The 17,247-nt window shown below is 39.7% G+C and overlaps 1 protein-coding gene across 2 annotated transcripts in view; it reads right to left on the reverse strand.

Annotated features, from left to right (window-relative positions):
* The window catches only part of ATP8B4 (ATPase phospholipid transporting 8B4 (putative)), a 185,987-nt gene that overhangs the window by 122,955 nt on the left and 45,785 nt on the right, over positions 1 to 17,247 (reverse strand). For both annotated transcript variants that reach the window (XM_069983371.1, XM_069983382.1), the window contains exon 4: positions 15,021 to 15,079. In XM_069983371.1, coding sequence (XP_069839472.1) covers positions 15,021 to 15,079 — 59 coding nt within the window. The remainder of the gene's footprint in view (positions 1 to 15,020; positions 15,080 to 17,247) is intronic.

Consider the following 17,247-nt stretch of genomic DNA (forward strand, 5'->3'; position numbering starts at 1 on the left):
TTTTCTGACCTCAGCCAAAACTAGCCCTGACTCTGACTCCACCGCCCTGGCACAAACTAACATGCTACATGGACACAAAGCGCAACAGGCATAATAAATCAATCCCAATGCATTCTAAGCTGTATCTGTTATTGTGGAATGTGACCTCCCCAATGGAGTCAACTGGAAAAAGTCAGGGACAAACACTCAGTGTATCCACAAAATAAACTGACAACCTACAGCACAGGTCAATGATTTCTGCAGCATGTTATTGAGATTTTTGAAATCTCATCCATTTTGCTGCTTATGTATATTCTACAACTTCTCCCTGCTGCATCTGCAAAAAATATGCCACGTGGCTTTGGACTACTTTCAAAGAGGTCAGACATGCTTTGGATTTTACTGTCTTCAATGGGAGAAACAAGGTCCGCAATAAATTCTCAATGTTGTGGATGTTCTGCAGAACTACAGCAAAAATCTACAACTCAAATATTGAAATAAATAGATTTTTGGTGCAGATTCCCCGCTGTGGGCATGTGGTTGTGCTACCAATTTTCTCCTGCAGATTAAAAAAAAATCTGCAACAGATTAGTACTGTATGAAAGTACCCTTACTCTTAAGAGCCTGTTAGGGTAGATGGCGCCCTGTGCAAAGTGCTTTTAGCATCCCCCACCCCCGCTTGGACACAGCATTATCAGAATCAGTGCTCTACACACAGTATAATTCCCTGAACGTGCCCTTACACAGTATCAAGGGCCCCAATACATGCATACGGTAGTTATCTACAGACACTATAACAGAGCGCAGTTACATCCAGTGACTCACAGGGGGCGTTTTCTCTGATCAGAGTCTCACTTTTTCTTTTCCTGTAAATCCAGCTTGAGCCACCTTGAAGTCTTCCCCTGGCGGTCAATCTGCCTGAGAAACAAGTGTTTCAAGTGTTCCATTCCAAGTGCTCTATTTTAAGTGTTTAAAGTGCTTCATTCTAAGTGTTCAAGGTCGCACATCGGGCCGTGTCAATGGAACCTTACAGAAAAGGGGTGTTCTGCTATCAGAAAATTCTTTTTAAACATAACTAGTTTGCTGTTTCTTCTTTTTTAATGTATTATTGTCATCTACTCCCTGTCTCTTTCCTCTGTCCCAAGACAACACCATTTTCTGCTGTCTCAGTAATCTTTGCTGGATCTTGTCTCTGAGCTCTAGTCCTGCCCCCTGAGTGACATCCCCATCTCTAACCAGCCCCTCCAGCCTACATCACCATCTTATCATCTATCTATTTATCTATCTTTATTTATTTATGTGTTTAGATCATTCTGCCTTGCTCTGAACAATCCTACAGTCACAAAAACAGGCCCTTAACAGTAGCTGTCCCTGAACACCGGTTTAGGGTATGCAGCTACAGTAGTTTTACTCTATACTAGATTACATATACTTAATGTGCTCCATTTAGTTCTTTGCACTTACAGGCTGCGTTCACACTATGTATATTTCAGTCAGTATATGTATATTTCAGTCAGTATATTTCAGTCAGTATTGCAACCAAAACCAGGAGTGGATTAAAAACACAGAAATGATATGTTCACACAATGATGAAATTGAGTGGATGGCCGCCATATAACAGTAAATAACGGCCATTATTTCAATATAACAGCCGTTGTTTTAAAATAACAGCAAGTATTTGCCATTAAATGGCGGCCATCCACTCAATTTCACCATTGTGTGAACAGATCCTTTCTGTGTTTTTAATCCACTCCTGGTTTTGGTTGCAATACTGACTGAAATATACTGACTGAAATATACGTAATGTGAACGCAGCCTAAGGCTGAGTTCACACTATGTATATTTGAGGCTGTATTTGGTCCTCATGGCAACCAAAACCAGGAGTGGATTGAAAACACAGAAAGGATCTGTTCACACAATGTTGAAATTGAGTGGATGGCCGCAATATAACAGTAAATAACTGCCATTATTTCAATACAACAGCCGTTGTTTTAAAATAACAGCACATATTTGCCATTAAATGGCAGCCATCCAATCAATTTCAACATTGTGTGATCAGAGCCTTTCTGTGTTTTCAATCCACTCCTGGTTTTGGTTGCAATATGAGGACCACAATACTGACTGAAATATACGTAGTGTGAACCCAGCCTTAGGCTATTTCAGTCAGTATTGTGGTCCTCATATTGCAACCAAAACCAGGAGTGGATTAAAAACACAGAAAGGATCTGTTCACACAATGTGGAAATTGAGTGGATGGCCGCCATTTAATGGCAAATATTTGCTGTTATTTTAAAACAACGGCTGTTATATTGAAATACTGGCAGTTATTTACTGTTATATGGCGGCCATCCACTCAATTTCAACATTGTGTGAACAGATCCTTTCTGTGTTTTTAATCCACTCCTGGTTTTGGTTGCAATATGAGGACCACAATACTGACTGAAATATACGTAGTGTGAACCCAGCCTAATAGGGAATTGGCTAAAAAAAAGTTAACATGAGAATGTCAGAAACTGTGATTTGAGACTATATAATAAGATCACAAGTTTACAGGTGGTGAAGCAAAGCATACAAACAGAAACCAAAGAATCCTTATTTTTGAGCACTCTCGATTATGATATCACCGCTGGATAGATATATTGATAAAAGCATTCAGAACATATTTTTAGTTGTCTGTGTTTTTATTCTCATAAAAAAAAGTTGTAAAAGGTTGTAAAAGAGATGGAGTCTATTATTCCCCAGGCCCTAGCACCGCTACACCTCACTGTGCTGTACGCAGCATGTACGTGGCTGATTATGCAGAGGGTGTGCATACAGCACTGTGAGGCATAGCAGCAAAAGAGTACAGGGAATAATAGGCTCCACCTCTTTGACACCAATCACTGCCCAAATAAAGTTTTTTTTTATGAAAATAAAAACACAGACCGGTATGTTCTGAATGCTTTCATTGATATCTATCCAGCGGTGCTGTCAGCTCAGTAGGCAGTCAGGGGAGTCACAGATTCACTTTTAAAAGGACTGAATAAGATGAGATGAAATATGCAATTATGGTTAGACACCTTAGTACCAGCTTGTTATGTTGCTGGCTGTTTATGACAGAGACGTGCAGCTACCCTGAGACCAAACAAATGTCATGGCACATTATACAGCTATGGAAAATCAGCTGCTTCTTAGAAGACTTGCTGAGCACTCTGTAAACCCAAGGGGGATGTTCCAGCTGCAAAACAATCCGTTGATCAGGCTAAGCAAAAACACTAGATCAATGTCAACTCATGATACTCATATATTCTTGAGGAATAAAGGCATATGTAACGAAGATAGCGTTCTGATCCAGATAGGAGGGAAAAACAAGAAAGCTCTTAATTACAGCCTGATTTACAGGAGAAATCACAATACAGTAAACTGAGCTTTATTCCAGGCAACCAAGTTGGGGATATGTGCAATTAAAGGGGAGGGAGCATGTCGGATGTAAGCCATATGGGAGGGGATTGGTGCATCCTGACCCATGGTCTTACCTGCACACAGTGCTGCATAATCCTACCAAAGATGTACATTCTGCCAATGATCTAAAACTAACATTTTTCATAATCTGGACATCTCACCCCAATCTCCAAGACTTTTTATGTGCCGTATTAGGTCTCTGGAATGGACTTATACCCAGCTTCCAGGCCTACAGCATTCCCTAATTAGACTCCCCTTCAATCACTGCATTAGCCCCAATTATATTCCACATTGTTCCCTTATGGACCACAAAGAAAACAAAGAATCCCTTTAAATGTATATTGTAAATTACCGACTGGGCACATTCTTTTACTAAGAGAGATTTATTAAAAGTGACTAATAGTAATAACAGCTTAAAATCATAAATACTAAAACTAGCAATATTTTTTTCAATAGGAAACAATCCTTACAAATTATGTGACACACCTATTAACAAAATTAAGTCTTGACGTTCCACAATTTGACAGTAAAATGCTCTTGTGCTCAATTTACTTTTTAGACTTCACAAATCCTTGAAAAAAAAATCATTAATTTTTTTGTTAATCCTTAGCACACACAGCAAGGTGCAATCTCAAGTCACAGTAATAACCAGCAAGAGCAGCATTTCCTGGAATTAACTCCAAACACTTCACCGCAATATCACAATTCCATGAGGGTGAACTATAACAAGTGATGATCTCAGTTACATAATTAGGAAAAGGAAAAACAGACTGTAACCCTTTGAGGACCAGGCCCAAAATGACCCAGTGGACCGAGCAAATTTTGATCATTGCGCTTTCGTTTTTCCCTCCTCCCCTTCTAAGAGCTCCAGCACTTTAAGTTTTCTATCTACAAGCCATGTAAGTGCTTGTTTTTTACAGGAATAGTTGTACTTTGTAATGGCGTCTTTCATTTTACCATAACATGTATGATGGAATTCCAAATATATTATTTATGAAGATATAAATAGGTGAAATCGTAAAAAAGAATGCAATATGGTAACGTTTGGGGGGGTCCTGTGTCTACGTGCACTATATGGTAACAGCGACATGATACTATTATTCTATAGGTCAGCCCGAACACAACCATATGCAGGTTACACAGATTCTCTAATGTTATATATTTTTTTTTATTAAATCCTTTTTTTTGGCAATTAGTTAATAATATAATGGCCCTATTGTGACGCTTATAACGGTTTTATTTTTTCCCCTATGGGGCTGTATGGGGCTTCACTTTTTCCGCCATGATCTCTAGTTTTTATTAACACCATATTTGTGAAGATCGGACGTTTTGATCACTTTTTATGAATTTTTTTATATATATAATGTAACATAAAATGGGTAATCCGCGCACTTTTTCCCTCTTTTCGTCTACGCCATTCTCCGTTCGCAATGACGCTTGTTATACTTTAATAGATCGGACAATTACGCACGCTACGGTATATTATATGTTTATTTATTTATTTTTATATGTTTTATTTATATAATGGGAAAGGGGGGTGATTTCAACTTTTATTGGGGGAGGGGTTTTGGGGTAGTGTAATAGTGTTTTTAACTTTTTTTTTACACACATTTAAAATCCCTTTGAGGGACTTTTACATTCAATACTTTGATTTCTACACTGACCATTGCTATGCCATAGGCATAGCATTGATCAGTGTTATCGGCGATCTGCTCATTGAGCCTGCCTGTGCAGGCTTAGTGCAGCAGATCGCCGATCGGACCGCACGGAGGAAGGTGAGAGACCTCTGGCGGTCCGTTTTAACAATCGGGACCCCCACAGTCACACTGCGGGGGTCCCGATCGGTAAGTGACAGGGGACTCCCCTGTCACTTACACTTAAACGCCACGGTCGCGGCGTTTAAGGGGTTAATGACACGCGGCCGAGCGATCGCTGCAGCGTGTCATTACCGGTGAGGTCCCGGCTGCTGATTGCAGCCGGCCCCCACCTGCTGTGAAGCGCACTCCGCTCCGGAGCGCGCTTTATAGCCGGAGACACACCCAGGGCGTACAGTTCCGTCCAGGGTTGTCTGGTGACAGACTTCCATGACTTAACGCTACGTCCTGGGTCGTCTAGGGGTTAAAAATGAAAAAAATATATTATTCTTATTACATAACTGAAGTGTTTTGTTTTTTTACAAAAGCACTGGTATATTCTATAACATTTTAAAAAAGGAAACAAAAAAAAGTTAAAGTATATTACAAGCAATGAAAGCAGAAAGGAACAAAAGAAATGTAAATTGCTTATTTACAATACAAATGTTTATATACAATAACAAAACATAGATTGTAATTTTTGTAAACGACATTTATGGAACTAGATTGCATATATATATATATATATATATATATATATATATATATATACACATACATACACAAGGCATGTAATCAATCCCGGTGACTTACAGAGAGAATTCTAATTATAATTCAAGATGAAACCTGATCAGGCCATTAACAACCTCACTGAGGGCTTAGATATCCCCAGGGTATGGATTATTCTACAGAGCCACAACTGATCTTGAAAGAGATAATGACATTGAGGCAGTAAACTGTAATTGTCAGATCTGGACAGACAGAAGGAAGCCAGAAATTAGCTTGAGTAATTCCAGAAATAACTAGATCAATTGCAGGATGGAAGATACAGACATTATATTCATAAGCTGGCAACACACATTACATAAATATTGACCAGTCCTTCCAACTTTGTGGAAAATCGTATATGGTTTGAGAGACCTGAGGGTGGGTGTCCTTAAAGTTATGGATTTGATAGAGGGTATGGGTAAGTTCTCAGGCTTAAGGCCCTATTCCACAGAATGATTATCGGCCGTATTCGGCCGATAATCATCCCGTAGGATAGAAGGCAATGATCAGCCGACATCGTTCATGTCGGCTGATCCTTGCAGTCGTTTGTCTTTCAACCATGTTGAAAAACAAACAAATGTGAAAGCAGCGATCTGCTGCCATTGCTCCGTGGAATAGGAGCAGCGGCAGCAGACCGCCACTATCCTCTATAGGCTGCCCTGATGATCTAGTGATCACCCGGGCAGCCCCCTGCAGCTCCCCGCAGCCCCTTCCGCACTCACTTGCTGCCGCCGCGTGTAATGGCGGTGGTGGAGAGCAGGGAACCAGGAGCAAGCGAGCACTGACAGCGCTCGTTTGCTCATCAGAGTAAGGCCGTGGAATAGGGGCTTTAGCAATAAACTTGGCCAAATCCATTCTAATGCTAAGTGGAAATGCCTTAAAACCCCTTGAAACTGTTGGAAAATAGAGGTAGTTTTAGATGCTTTGGGATTAAAATATCCAAAAAATTAGGAGTTTAAAGACTACAACATCAGTTATTGAAGAAATGGGAAAAAAATTATATTTGGCAAAGGCTCCCTATCTCAAGAATGGATGGGATTGTAGTGATCAAAACAATTTGGGGGGGATTTATGAAGACCAGTGTACAAGTATGCTGGTCTTATATCAAGCCCCGCCCCTTTTCGCAGCAGGAATCACTAAGAGGCGTACGCTTCTTAGCGATTCCGGCCAGCCAGGAGCCTGAACCTGCGCCCAACGTACTAAATCTACACCTGCTTCCAGCAGGTGTAGACTTGCATTATGATTTGCGCCTGCGAGCAGGCGTAAATCATGATAAATGAGGTGCTGGAAGAGGCCACGCCTCCTTCCCACCTCATCACGCCCCCGCAAGCTCCGCCAGTCCACCCATCGGGCGAGCGGGGTGTACGGGAGGTGAACGCCAGGGAGAAGAGGCGAATCTGCACCTTCTTCCTGGCGTACGCCTGTGGCGCATCCTTCATAAATCACCCCCTTTGTCTTCCCAAACTGTTATAGTTGCTCAGGGTTGCCCCCATCTGGATAAAGGAAATATTTTTGAGGAGGATAAGAGTGGAATTTAACTCTCTGATTTGGGGCTGCAAGAGGGCCTGAATGAAGGTGGGTTGGGATTTCTGTTTTTTGGCTTCTCAAATATACTGTCTCACAACATGGTATCAAATAATATTTTTTTTTTTAGCAAAGGTATAGGGTCTCTAACGCTAGATATGTTTTAGAAGAAGCAGGAATGCTCTAAGAAGGAGAATATCAAACTGCTTTTTTTAAAATACTCTTTATTAACTAACAATTTATTACAAATCCCATTTAAAAAGAGAATACAATTTTTACTTAATGGCACCTAATGTTTACATCCTTATATATACTGACTGATGCTCCCTGCAACCCCCAACATGTTCCATACAATTCCTCTTAAACTCACTAGACTCTGAGGGGGGGAGACACCCTTATTCAACCATTCAACCTGGTTTACAAATACCGACCAACCCATATCCATATTACAAATAATAAAAGAGGGGGGAAAAACACCAGGCACGACTTTTCCCATCACTCTACCTTCAGGTGCAGCCCTGGTCCCTCCCCCCCTACCCCCCTTCCTCCTTCCTAACTTATCCATAACAACTGAATGGCTGCCATAAGCAGTCTTCCCGTCGAAGACTCTCCTCCAAGTATGGATAAATCTCTAAACAAACACAAAAAAACATAACATCCTATTTTTAAACTGGAAGGGAGAGATGTCAAACTGGGTTATGGTGAAAACTATAGTAAAAATGTGGAAAGAACTGAAGAAAATATTGAACATTGAATATTTTTTGATTTTGCGCCTTTATGGTTGATTAAGAACTTAGCAGAGATCAAGATGATTGGAATGTTAAGAAACCTGTGCAGGGAGACAGAAAGTGAAGGGTGTATTGTACTGAGGGATTATGAAAAGATGGGAAAACATTAAAGCAGAATTTAATCTGTCTGAAAAAATAAAGTATGGTATGTTGAGCAATGCCTTTGATATTATGATTCGGACAAATAGGGTTTATTTAATAAATTCTGATCTGCTGATCAATAAAAAATTTGAGGGCAATTGATTAAAAGTTAATGTATATCCAGCAGGAAGACATCTGGGTGACTCGGGTACCAGATTGAACTAGAATATAAAAAATATCAAGGAGGTATCAGCATCTGGAAATGATCGGATAATCCAGTTCAATATTATCCACAGCTTGTACTACACTTCAGTCTCCCTGTATAAGATCAAAAAATGGTCAGAGGGCAGATTTCCTTTATGTGGGGAAAAAGAAGCAGGATTTATACACCTTGTTGGCCTGTAAACTGTACGAATTCTGGAACCAGGTATATAAAATGGTAAAGATCTGGTGTAGTTTTTGCCCAGGACCTCCCTGTTAGCAATACTGGGATGGACTTCAAGCATAAGGGTACGTTCACACAGAACAAAACATGTCAGTTCTTTGAGCATAGAGCGGCAGAGAGTGGAGGCGCCAAAGACATTTCATTGAGACAGGTGTGGTAGGCGAGATTTCGAGTGGAGTCTGCGGCGAAGCTTCGGCTCTAAATTTCCGCCTGTTTTGCTCAGTGTGAACAGGCCCTAAGAGTTTTACGCAAAGTTATTGTTGGTTCGTAATTGGATATCGCCCTTAGCTCTAAGTATAGAAAATTGGGATAGTTGTGTTAGGGTTTACGAGAGGTATTATAACTTAAGTTTAGAAATAAAAAAAAATGAAAACTGGCTGGCCATTTTTCTTTCTTTCTTCTAACTCAGCAGTCGGAGAGGAAGGATGGTGAGGAAAGGGAGGGGGTGGGACTTTTTTTGTAACTGATGTAATTATGAGCATCATCTTTTTAAGAAGATGTTTGTTAGATTTTTGCTAAAAGAAAAAAAAAAGTCCAATTTAAAAAAAGTGGGGCAGTCATTGTAGGTTATGTATGTTTTTATTCATAGAAACCCGTTCTGCCATCTAAAAACAGTGTCTTGTGTAAATGATTAAATATTGACCCAGTGTACACAATATGACCACATCAGGGATGGTTGTTATACCTGAATAAGCACTTAAACTCAGGTAGTCAGGGGAAGAATAAACACAAGGCACACAAAGGGGGACATTTATTAAGACCAGCATACGAGTGGATTTATTTAATGATTTACACTCATGATAATGTTCCCCAATATGCGTCTCTCTAGGTGTTGCAAAGCCAGAACTCTCATTGTACTCAGGGCTTTAGTTTCGAAACTGCTAAAGAGCCACAGGTAGGGGAACACTAAAATATTTCCAAAGTTATAAACCCCACTGAAACGACACTACATATAGTACAGTGTGTTATACAGCACGCAGACTAAAATACAAAATACATACAGTATTTCAATTTTTAAAAAATGTTCCCTCTTTAAGTATAAGTACAATTAGCTTGGCTTTATACTGTTTAATCGAACTGGCTAATGTTGCTTTTGTGTGCCAGCTGTATGAAAAACACTGAAATTATGTGATCCGTGAGTGAATTATTAATGGTCCTTTGCCTTTATAAGACTGCAGTAAAGTTCATATTATCCAGTTTCTCATTGCTGATACAATCTAAAAGGCCGATACTGATATTTAGCTGTCACAGTAAAATTTCCATGAAGAACAAGCAAGCATATTTTTTCTTTCAAGGTTTTCTGTATGCTGCAAAAACACACAGAGGAGGTGTGCTAGGTATCAAATGTCTACCCTAAGGGAATGGTGAGCAGCCAGGGATTTCTACTGCATCCAATTACTGTCACTATCTGCTGGAGAGAGAATGATTAGGTAAGAGCAATGAAAAGGGGAAGCCCAAATCTTAACCTCTGGGCTGCTGGGAAACTCAGTAAGCACACAGGCAGCTATAGATTACTATTGCAACAATGTTACGTCACCCCCCCCCCCCCCCTTTACTGGACACAGTATGATGCAATTTACTACTGTACTATAATTTTACATATAACTTAATGGTCTGACAAGGATTTCGTGCAGTGTTTAAAAAAAAACAACAAAAAACTAAGTCTGTATCCATCTTTTCAAGGACTCCCTAGGGCTGCATCCAACTTCTTTAGCCATCCATATTCAAATTCAGAATGATTGGACTTGAGCATGCTCAAGTTGCGCTCATCTCTAGTGTTCACTTTTCATGGGATCTCGCCTGTGATTGAGTGTAAGATGTAGGTGCCTCACCAGCCATCAATGACCCGTCCATCCATTGCTGGCCTCATATATAATATACCAGCTTTGTAAGTATCCCTGGTTTATAAATAACTCTGATTATCAAATGTATACTAACAAAGATGCCTACTGTCTATCTACCTCAGCATGCTAACACTTATTCTTACAATTAACTGTAAACCTGCCATACAATGTATGATGAATAATAACATGAGTATGGCATGCTGCAAATTGACAATACTATTAAGCAAATTGTTCCCTTTTTCACTGCTTAGTTTTTTCCCATGGGAGAAAAAGGACATATGTACAGACTGACCTTGTATTATTTCCTTTTTGTTTTTCTCTACAGACATTTTTTATCCCAGGGTTCTTGCATTATTAGGCTGGGTTCACACTACGTATATTTCAGTCAGTATTGTGGTCCTCATATTGCAACCAAAACCAGGAGTGGATTGAAAACACAGAAAGGATCTGTTCACACAATGTTAAAATTGAGTGGATGGCCGCCATTTAATGGCAAATATTTGCTGTTATTTTAGAACAACGGCTGTTATATTGAAATAATGGCCGTTATTTACTGTTATATGGCGGCCATCCACTCAATTTCAACATTGTGTGAACAGATCCTTTCTGTGTTTTTAATCCACTCCTGGTTTTGGTTGCAATATGAGGACCACAATACTGACTGAAATATACGTGTGTGAACCCAGTCTTAGTCTTAAAAGAATATGCAGGTGCAATGGTAGACTTTACAATTAGTAAATGGCTCCCATAAAATGGGTTTGCATGTTCAGGTTTTTAAAATACAATTATTAAATATAAAGCCAGAAACAGATTAAACATGAGTGACACATATAAAGGAAAGATTGAGGCTTCATTTACACATCTACATTACATTATGTAAATAAACTCCTCTTCTCTGTCCGCCAGTGGAGTGAAATAGAGAGGAAACAAGACAGAAGAACTTCTGGTAGGAAAGCAGCAAGTCCCTCCAAAGAGCAGAAATGGTTTATTTATGGTCACAAGTGTATATTGATAAATAGCAAATTAAGGGGACAAAAACACAGTTAGCAAACATTTTTGGTTAGTACTATTGTTGCAGTGTCCTAAGTTCAAACCCAACAATGAGCAATATATCAAGCACAAAAGATTGTCAGCAGAAAAAGACAACCTGGTCCATCTAGTCTGCCCTTTTAGAATCTCCTTTCATATTATCTTAAGGGTACAAACCCACACACCGTATACGCAGCAGATACGCAGCAAAAACGCAGCAGATTTGATGGTGAAGATTTGATGCTGTGTTCAGTTATTTAGATCTAATCTGCTGCGTATTTGTTGCGTATTTGCTGCGTATTTGCTGCGTATCGCAGTGTGTGGGTTTGTACCCTAAAATAGATTCCTTTGGATAGATAGATAGATAGATAGATAGATATGCATGGAGTTTTTATGTTCTCCCCATGTCTGCCTCTATTCTGGTTTCCTTCCACACTAAGAATATGTTCACACGTACAGGATCTGCAGCAGATTTGAAGTTGCAGATTCTGTACGTGTGAACCCACCCTAAAAATATACTGATCTGGAACTGGATAGTGAGCCTGAGGAAGTAACTGATGTCAGTGATGACAATCTCTGAAAAGCATTCTGGAATATGTGGGTACTACCTAAATAAATATAATAAACAAAAAAAAGGATAATAAATCTGAACTATGACAAAGCCCTATCTATTATTAATTCTGTAAAACAAAAGACTGGCATCACATTAGACTGAACAGTTCATTTTTTAAATGAATGACTATAATTTTATTAAATAAAAAAAAAAACAGCAAAAAATATTCCCCTTAGTGTTAATACACAACCAAATAGCTACACATACCTACTTTTCTTATCCTATGACTTCCCTTTTACTTCAAATTGTACAGTAATATTATTTGTTCTACTTGCAGTAGGAGCGTAATTATGGAATAGTAATGCCTATTATGTGCACTGTACCAGGAATGTTCTCTAGTATTATTATACGCTCTGGAAACCCTCCACTCTAGTTGTGCAAATGCATCAGAGAAACCATGCATATGGCTGAAACAATTCAGGGGTGCATTAAGGGGAACACTAAAGACCTAAGGCTTGGTATATGTGAGGACATCTTGCAGAAAACTCAGGTGTTAAATTTCCTCCTGACATCTTTTTAGGCTGACAGGCTTGTTGTCTCCGGTCTCAGGCACGTAGGGGAGGACTTTTGCAGGAGGCAAGTGCCATACAGGCCTGTGGAAATGAAAATGATGGGGGGGGGGGTGACAGGTGAACTAGAGGAAGACAAACATTCTCTATATATTTCTCCCAGTTCTGACTGCCATAAATGTCTATGGTATGAAACTCCTTAAAGCTTCCTACATTTTGCATTGTTAAAAATACCCCTCTGATCCTTGAGTCATGACATGTTAAAGGTTAACCTAATATTCTGGTATATTTCAAGGGACTGGACAGAATAGCGGTTGTGGTTAGTTTCTAGATTTGTGGAAAGTTAAAAGTAAGAATATGTTATCCACCCATGCTAGCTGTGCATCGGTCTTGATCGCTCTGGATGCTGGTAAATGTCATCAGCATTTCAGGTTTTGATCTGCACAGACACAGTTATTCCTATTAACCCTAACGCTTCAACTCTGAACTGATTTGTACAGTTTTTGATCATTCTGATTAACTAGACAAGACGTCAGTCAGCATTTAGGTAGGTACTACATGGCTCCTATTGAAATGGGACACAGGCAATCTATCTCTTGGATGGTGTGTACCGCAGCTCTCCACTCGCTGCCTGATATAGCAAATAAAATAGACTATTAACCTTTCTTGGTCAGTGTCTACAAAGTGTCTAAAGCTTATAGAAAACGGTCATGTAAGTCAGTAAAGCTCAAACCATAATTCTGCTACATTTCCACTAATAAATCTAGGTTGCTGTCTGAGCTTCACAAATGGAAGCAGAGAAGAAGAAAACTCAGAAAGTCAATGCCACACACAAAGTAAGGACAGGTATAGTGCTATTAAGAGCAACTCTGTTTTTCTAATCTTTGATAAACCCTTTAATGTGAACACAGCCTAACAATAGGGGGCTATGCAGGGACGCAAGTGAGCGCTGATCAGATCGGCACTTGTCTGCAATACCTTTAGAAGGTACAATTAATTGTGCGGCCATTTAAATATACTGCTATCAGCCTGACATCCTGTTTACACAGGGAGATGCACAGCTGACAGTGATAAATTTTGAAGCCGTGCAAAAAATGCAATCAGCTGAGGATTGGGTGTTTTCCCACTCCTTGGCTAATCGCTGACACTTTCACATAAGCCGATTATCGGCCGAAGGAGCATTTGTAGCAACACTACTTCCCAACAATCGGCCGGTGTTAAAGGGGCTTTACAAATTATCAGTAGTGTGATCCTTTGTTATCTGCTTCCATATTTTCCCTCTGATAATTGTGAAATGACTGCTGACTATACACCAAGTGTACTCAGCACAAGCTAGAAAGCATTTTTTATAAAATTGGCAGTAGCCTTTTATTGGGGCCAAGTGGCCAATGTGAAAACTACAGACTGCAGAATTTTTTAATGTAGACTTTGAAAGAAAATAGGTAACGATAGGTAATTTGTTGATAATATATTCCTTTTAATTCTTAGATGAGTAATCAGAGCTAAACAATATATCCAACTGGCACAGAGTAGAGCTACATCAATAACACAGTATAAAAATCTTTCAATATCTTTACGAGGAGAGCCACTGGCAAAAATTATGTCCTGATGTCTAGCTTAGCTGGATGATGGATGCAACATACAACCCATCTAATTTTACTTACAAAACGCTCTTACAGACAGCACCACTGGCCACAGCTACCACTTGTGATCCCAATAATTCCAGCCTGCAATTATCCATGTATCTCAAGCATGGCCACTAGTGCCTGCAATTCACAGACACCACGGCCAGTGGCTCTGCTTGTAAGAGTATCCTAAGAAGCTGTAAAACAGAAATGCTTAACCTTTCATGGAACTCTACCTGCCCCAGTTTATAGAGCACCAGTCTCGTGGCAGCTGCTCTTTATTCTAAACTCCAACTTCATAACCACCTTTCAAAGCACACGCCTATTACAAGACATCGGGAAGACGTGCAAACATTAAAGAAATGCTAGCATTAAAACATGTGCAAAAGTTCTTTTAAAATTATTTGAACTGCCAGAGGGTTTACTCCCACTAAAAAGGACAATGGATTCCTCCTGCAATGTTAATATAGTTCAATCAATGGATTCCAACAAATGATGACGGAAAGGAATTTTTTCAGACGTGGAAGGTTATGAAGACTGCACAGATGGTTGTCAGAAACAAAAGAAAAACTGCAACTTCAACCATGAATATGAGGGGAATGTGAAACGGTTAGCAGAACCCTTTGATATAAATAGACAGATAATATGCATAATAATTTTCAGACAATGTTTTCTAATGATGAGTGAACCAATTTTTCCAGGCAGGAAACTGTGTATATCAGGCAATAAATAATACTCACTGCATATTTAAACTTCTCATTGTAATCACGATCGTTGGCCTTCACTCGTCGTTCCTCCTCTAGAAAAGAAAAACACTTGTAAGCTGTTGCCGCCTACAGAAAACACCAGTAATGATTAAAAAGTAAACCAATGGTCTGGACCACACAGCAGCAGCAGCTTGGAATTTGCCAGCATTTCACATCTCACCACCTGACTGCCAGATTTTGTACCTTGTACTTTTATAAGCTGCTTTTGTGCGTAGGTTCTTCAATTACATGTAAGTATTCTGGTTTAACAAAAGCTTAAAATACCTTATAATAATGCAATAATAAGCAAATGACATCTGTATGACATAAATGTGCTTCAAATCTTTTCTCAATGAGGTTGAGATACATCTGGAGTAACCAGTTGTATTCACGCTAAAACTGGGCCACTGGGCATAAGCTAAATGAATCTGTCAATATCAAGGGATTTGGCCCAAAATCTAACATGTAGCGGTACCTACCAACCATTCCTCATGTCAGGTTTTGTAGAAAAAGAAGCATCAGGCATGTTAATCTAATACACACTGGATCCTTTGTTTCCACAGGAATTAAACTGAGGTGTAAATAAAATCTGACATGCCACATCCTTCTTCCCCACCTCAGGCTGCCCTTATACATTCAATTAGACTATGAATAGACAGTTTTATTAATGTCTTCAAATATCAAGTTTCTAGTGACTGAAGACAGAAAAGGGGTAAGGTGGCTTGGGTTTTATTTCAGACAATCCTCAGTCAGTCAAAGAGTTTCCTGGAGTCCAGTGAGTTGTATACTGGTTAATAAGATCCAAGTAAAGTCACTTTTAGAAGGCAGTATTTGCGTCAATATTTTCTGTCAGTACAGTACTTGCACAAACACTAATGCAAAATACTGACCTAAATACTAACATGCAAAAGTGGCCAAAGTGAAATGGAAAAACAACGCATCCCCAAATGATGTCCTGTCTAGCTTCTTCTGCAACACTTTAAAGCAAATAACCACTGATTTCCACTAATGACATATCTTAAAATTGTTTATTCCCCCCCCCCCTGTATTTGCATCTCAACTTTACTTGTAGAGTTTTTCAAGCTAGTTTTGCAATTACGATTACGAGCATAATTCGTTCCGGGACCGTGCTTTTAATCCAAATCCACTCTTAAACCAAAGCTAATTTTCCCATAAGAAATCACTGAAATGCAGACAATTGGTTCCACACCCCAAAAATAATGATTTTTTACTCTGAATATCATGTAAAACAAATGAAACAAACATCCATAAACAGCTGAATATGTGATGATATAAGTTCCTGTACAGTATAGCAATCAGCATGTGGTGTATAATGTATAGTAACTGCATAAACGTGATAACACAGCAGCAGTTTGAAGATAGAGGATGGAACTGAAGATCCCTATAATGCAATAGGATAGTACAACAGGCTAGAATAGAGAAGCAGGGCTGCTGTTAGAGGTCTGTGTGGTCACATGACAGCAGTGGGGAGGGGGGGGGTGTCCAGCATGGACCAATCAGGACTAACAGAGACTGCAGGGAGCATGAACGAATGAGCAGGGCAGATGTGGGCACAGTATAGCAGCACTCTCTGTCCGGGGAGAGAGAGGTTACAGCTATGGAGAGATTACCTCCACAGTCCTGTCCCCTGATGCAAGCCCCAGCCTGAAGTGGATCTGCTATGATTTGGAAGGTGAGGGAGACTTCCTGGGTCAGAGAACAGTGCTGTGGACCACCCTGTGCAGACCATGCCCCTCCCCCACTCCCACTCCCCCTCAGTGCAGGGTGCTCTTAAACCAAGTCACAATTTTGAAAAACTGTGATCTCTTAAACCAAAACTCTCTTAAACCGAGTTACTCTTAAACCAAGGTAACACTGTACATTCATTTAGCAAATCTGTTTCCCTCTCCTGATATACTCCCCTGTCGACAGCTCATTCTCTAGGTTAACGAACACCACTCTGCTCTAAAGGCAGTGGTCAGACTGATATATAGCAGCCTGACCAATGCTTTTAGAGCAGAGTGAATGTAAGTAACATAGGTAATGAGCTATCAACAAAGGGATGGAACGAGTGGCATATCAGAAGACACATTTGCTATAATAATGTATTTGCAAAAAATACTTAACTTGATGAGCTACATTAGTTGAAATGGGAACACCCCAAGTGAAGTGACATGTGTCTTTTTAGAGCAGTACAAACTTGGAAACTTATGCTGAAACC

This window comes from Dendropsophus ebraccatus, chromosome 1 (genome assembly GCF_027789765.1).
Source record: "Dendropsophus ebraccatus isolate aDenEbr1 chromosome 1, aDenEbr1.pat, whole genome shotgun sequence".
Lineage (NCBI taxonomy): Eukaryota > Metazoa > Chordata > Amphibia > Anura > Hylidae > Dendropsophus > Dendropsophus ebraccatus.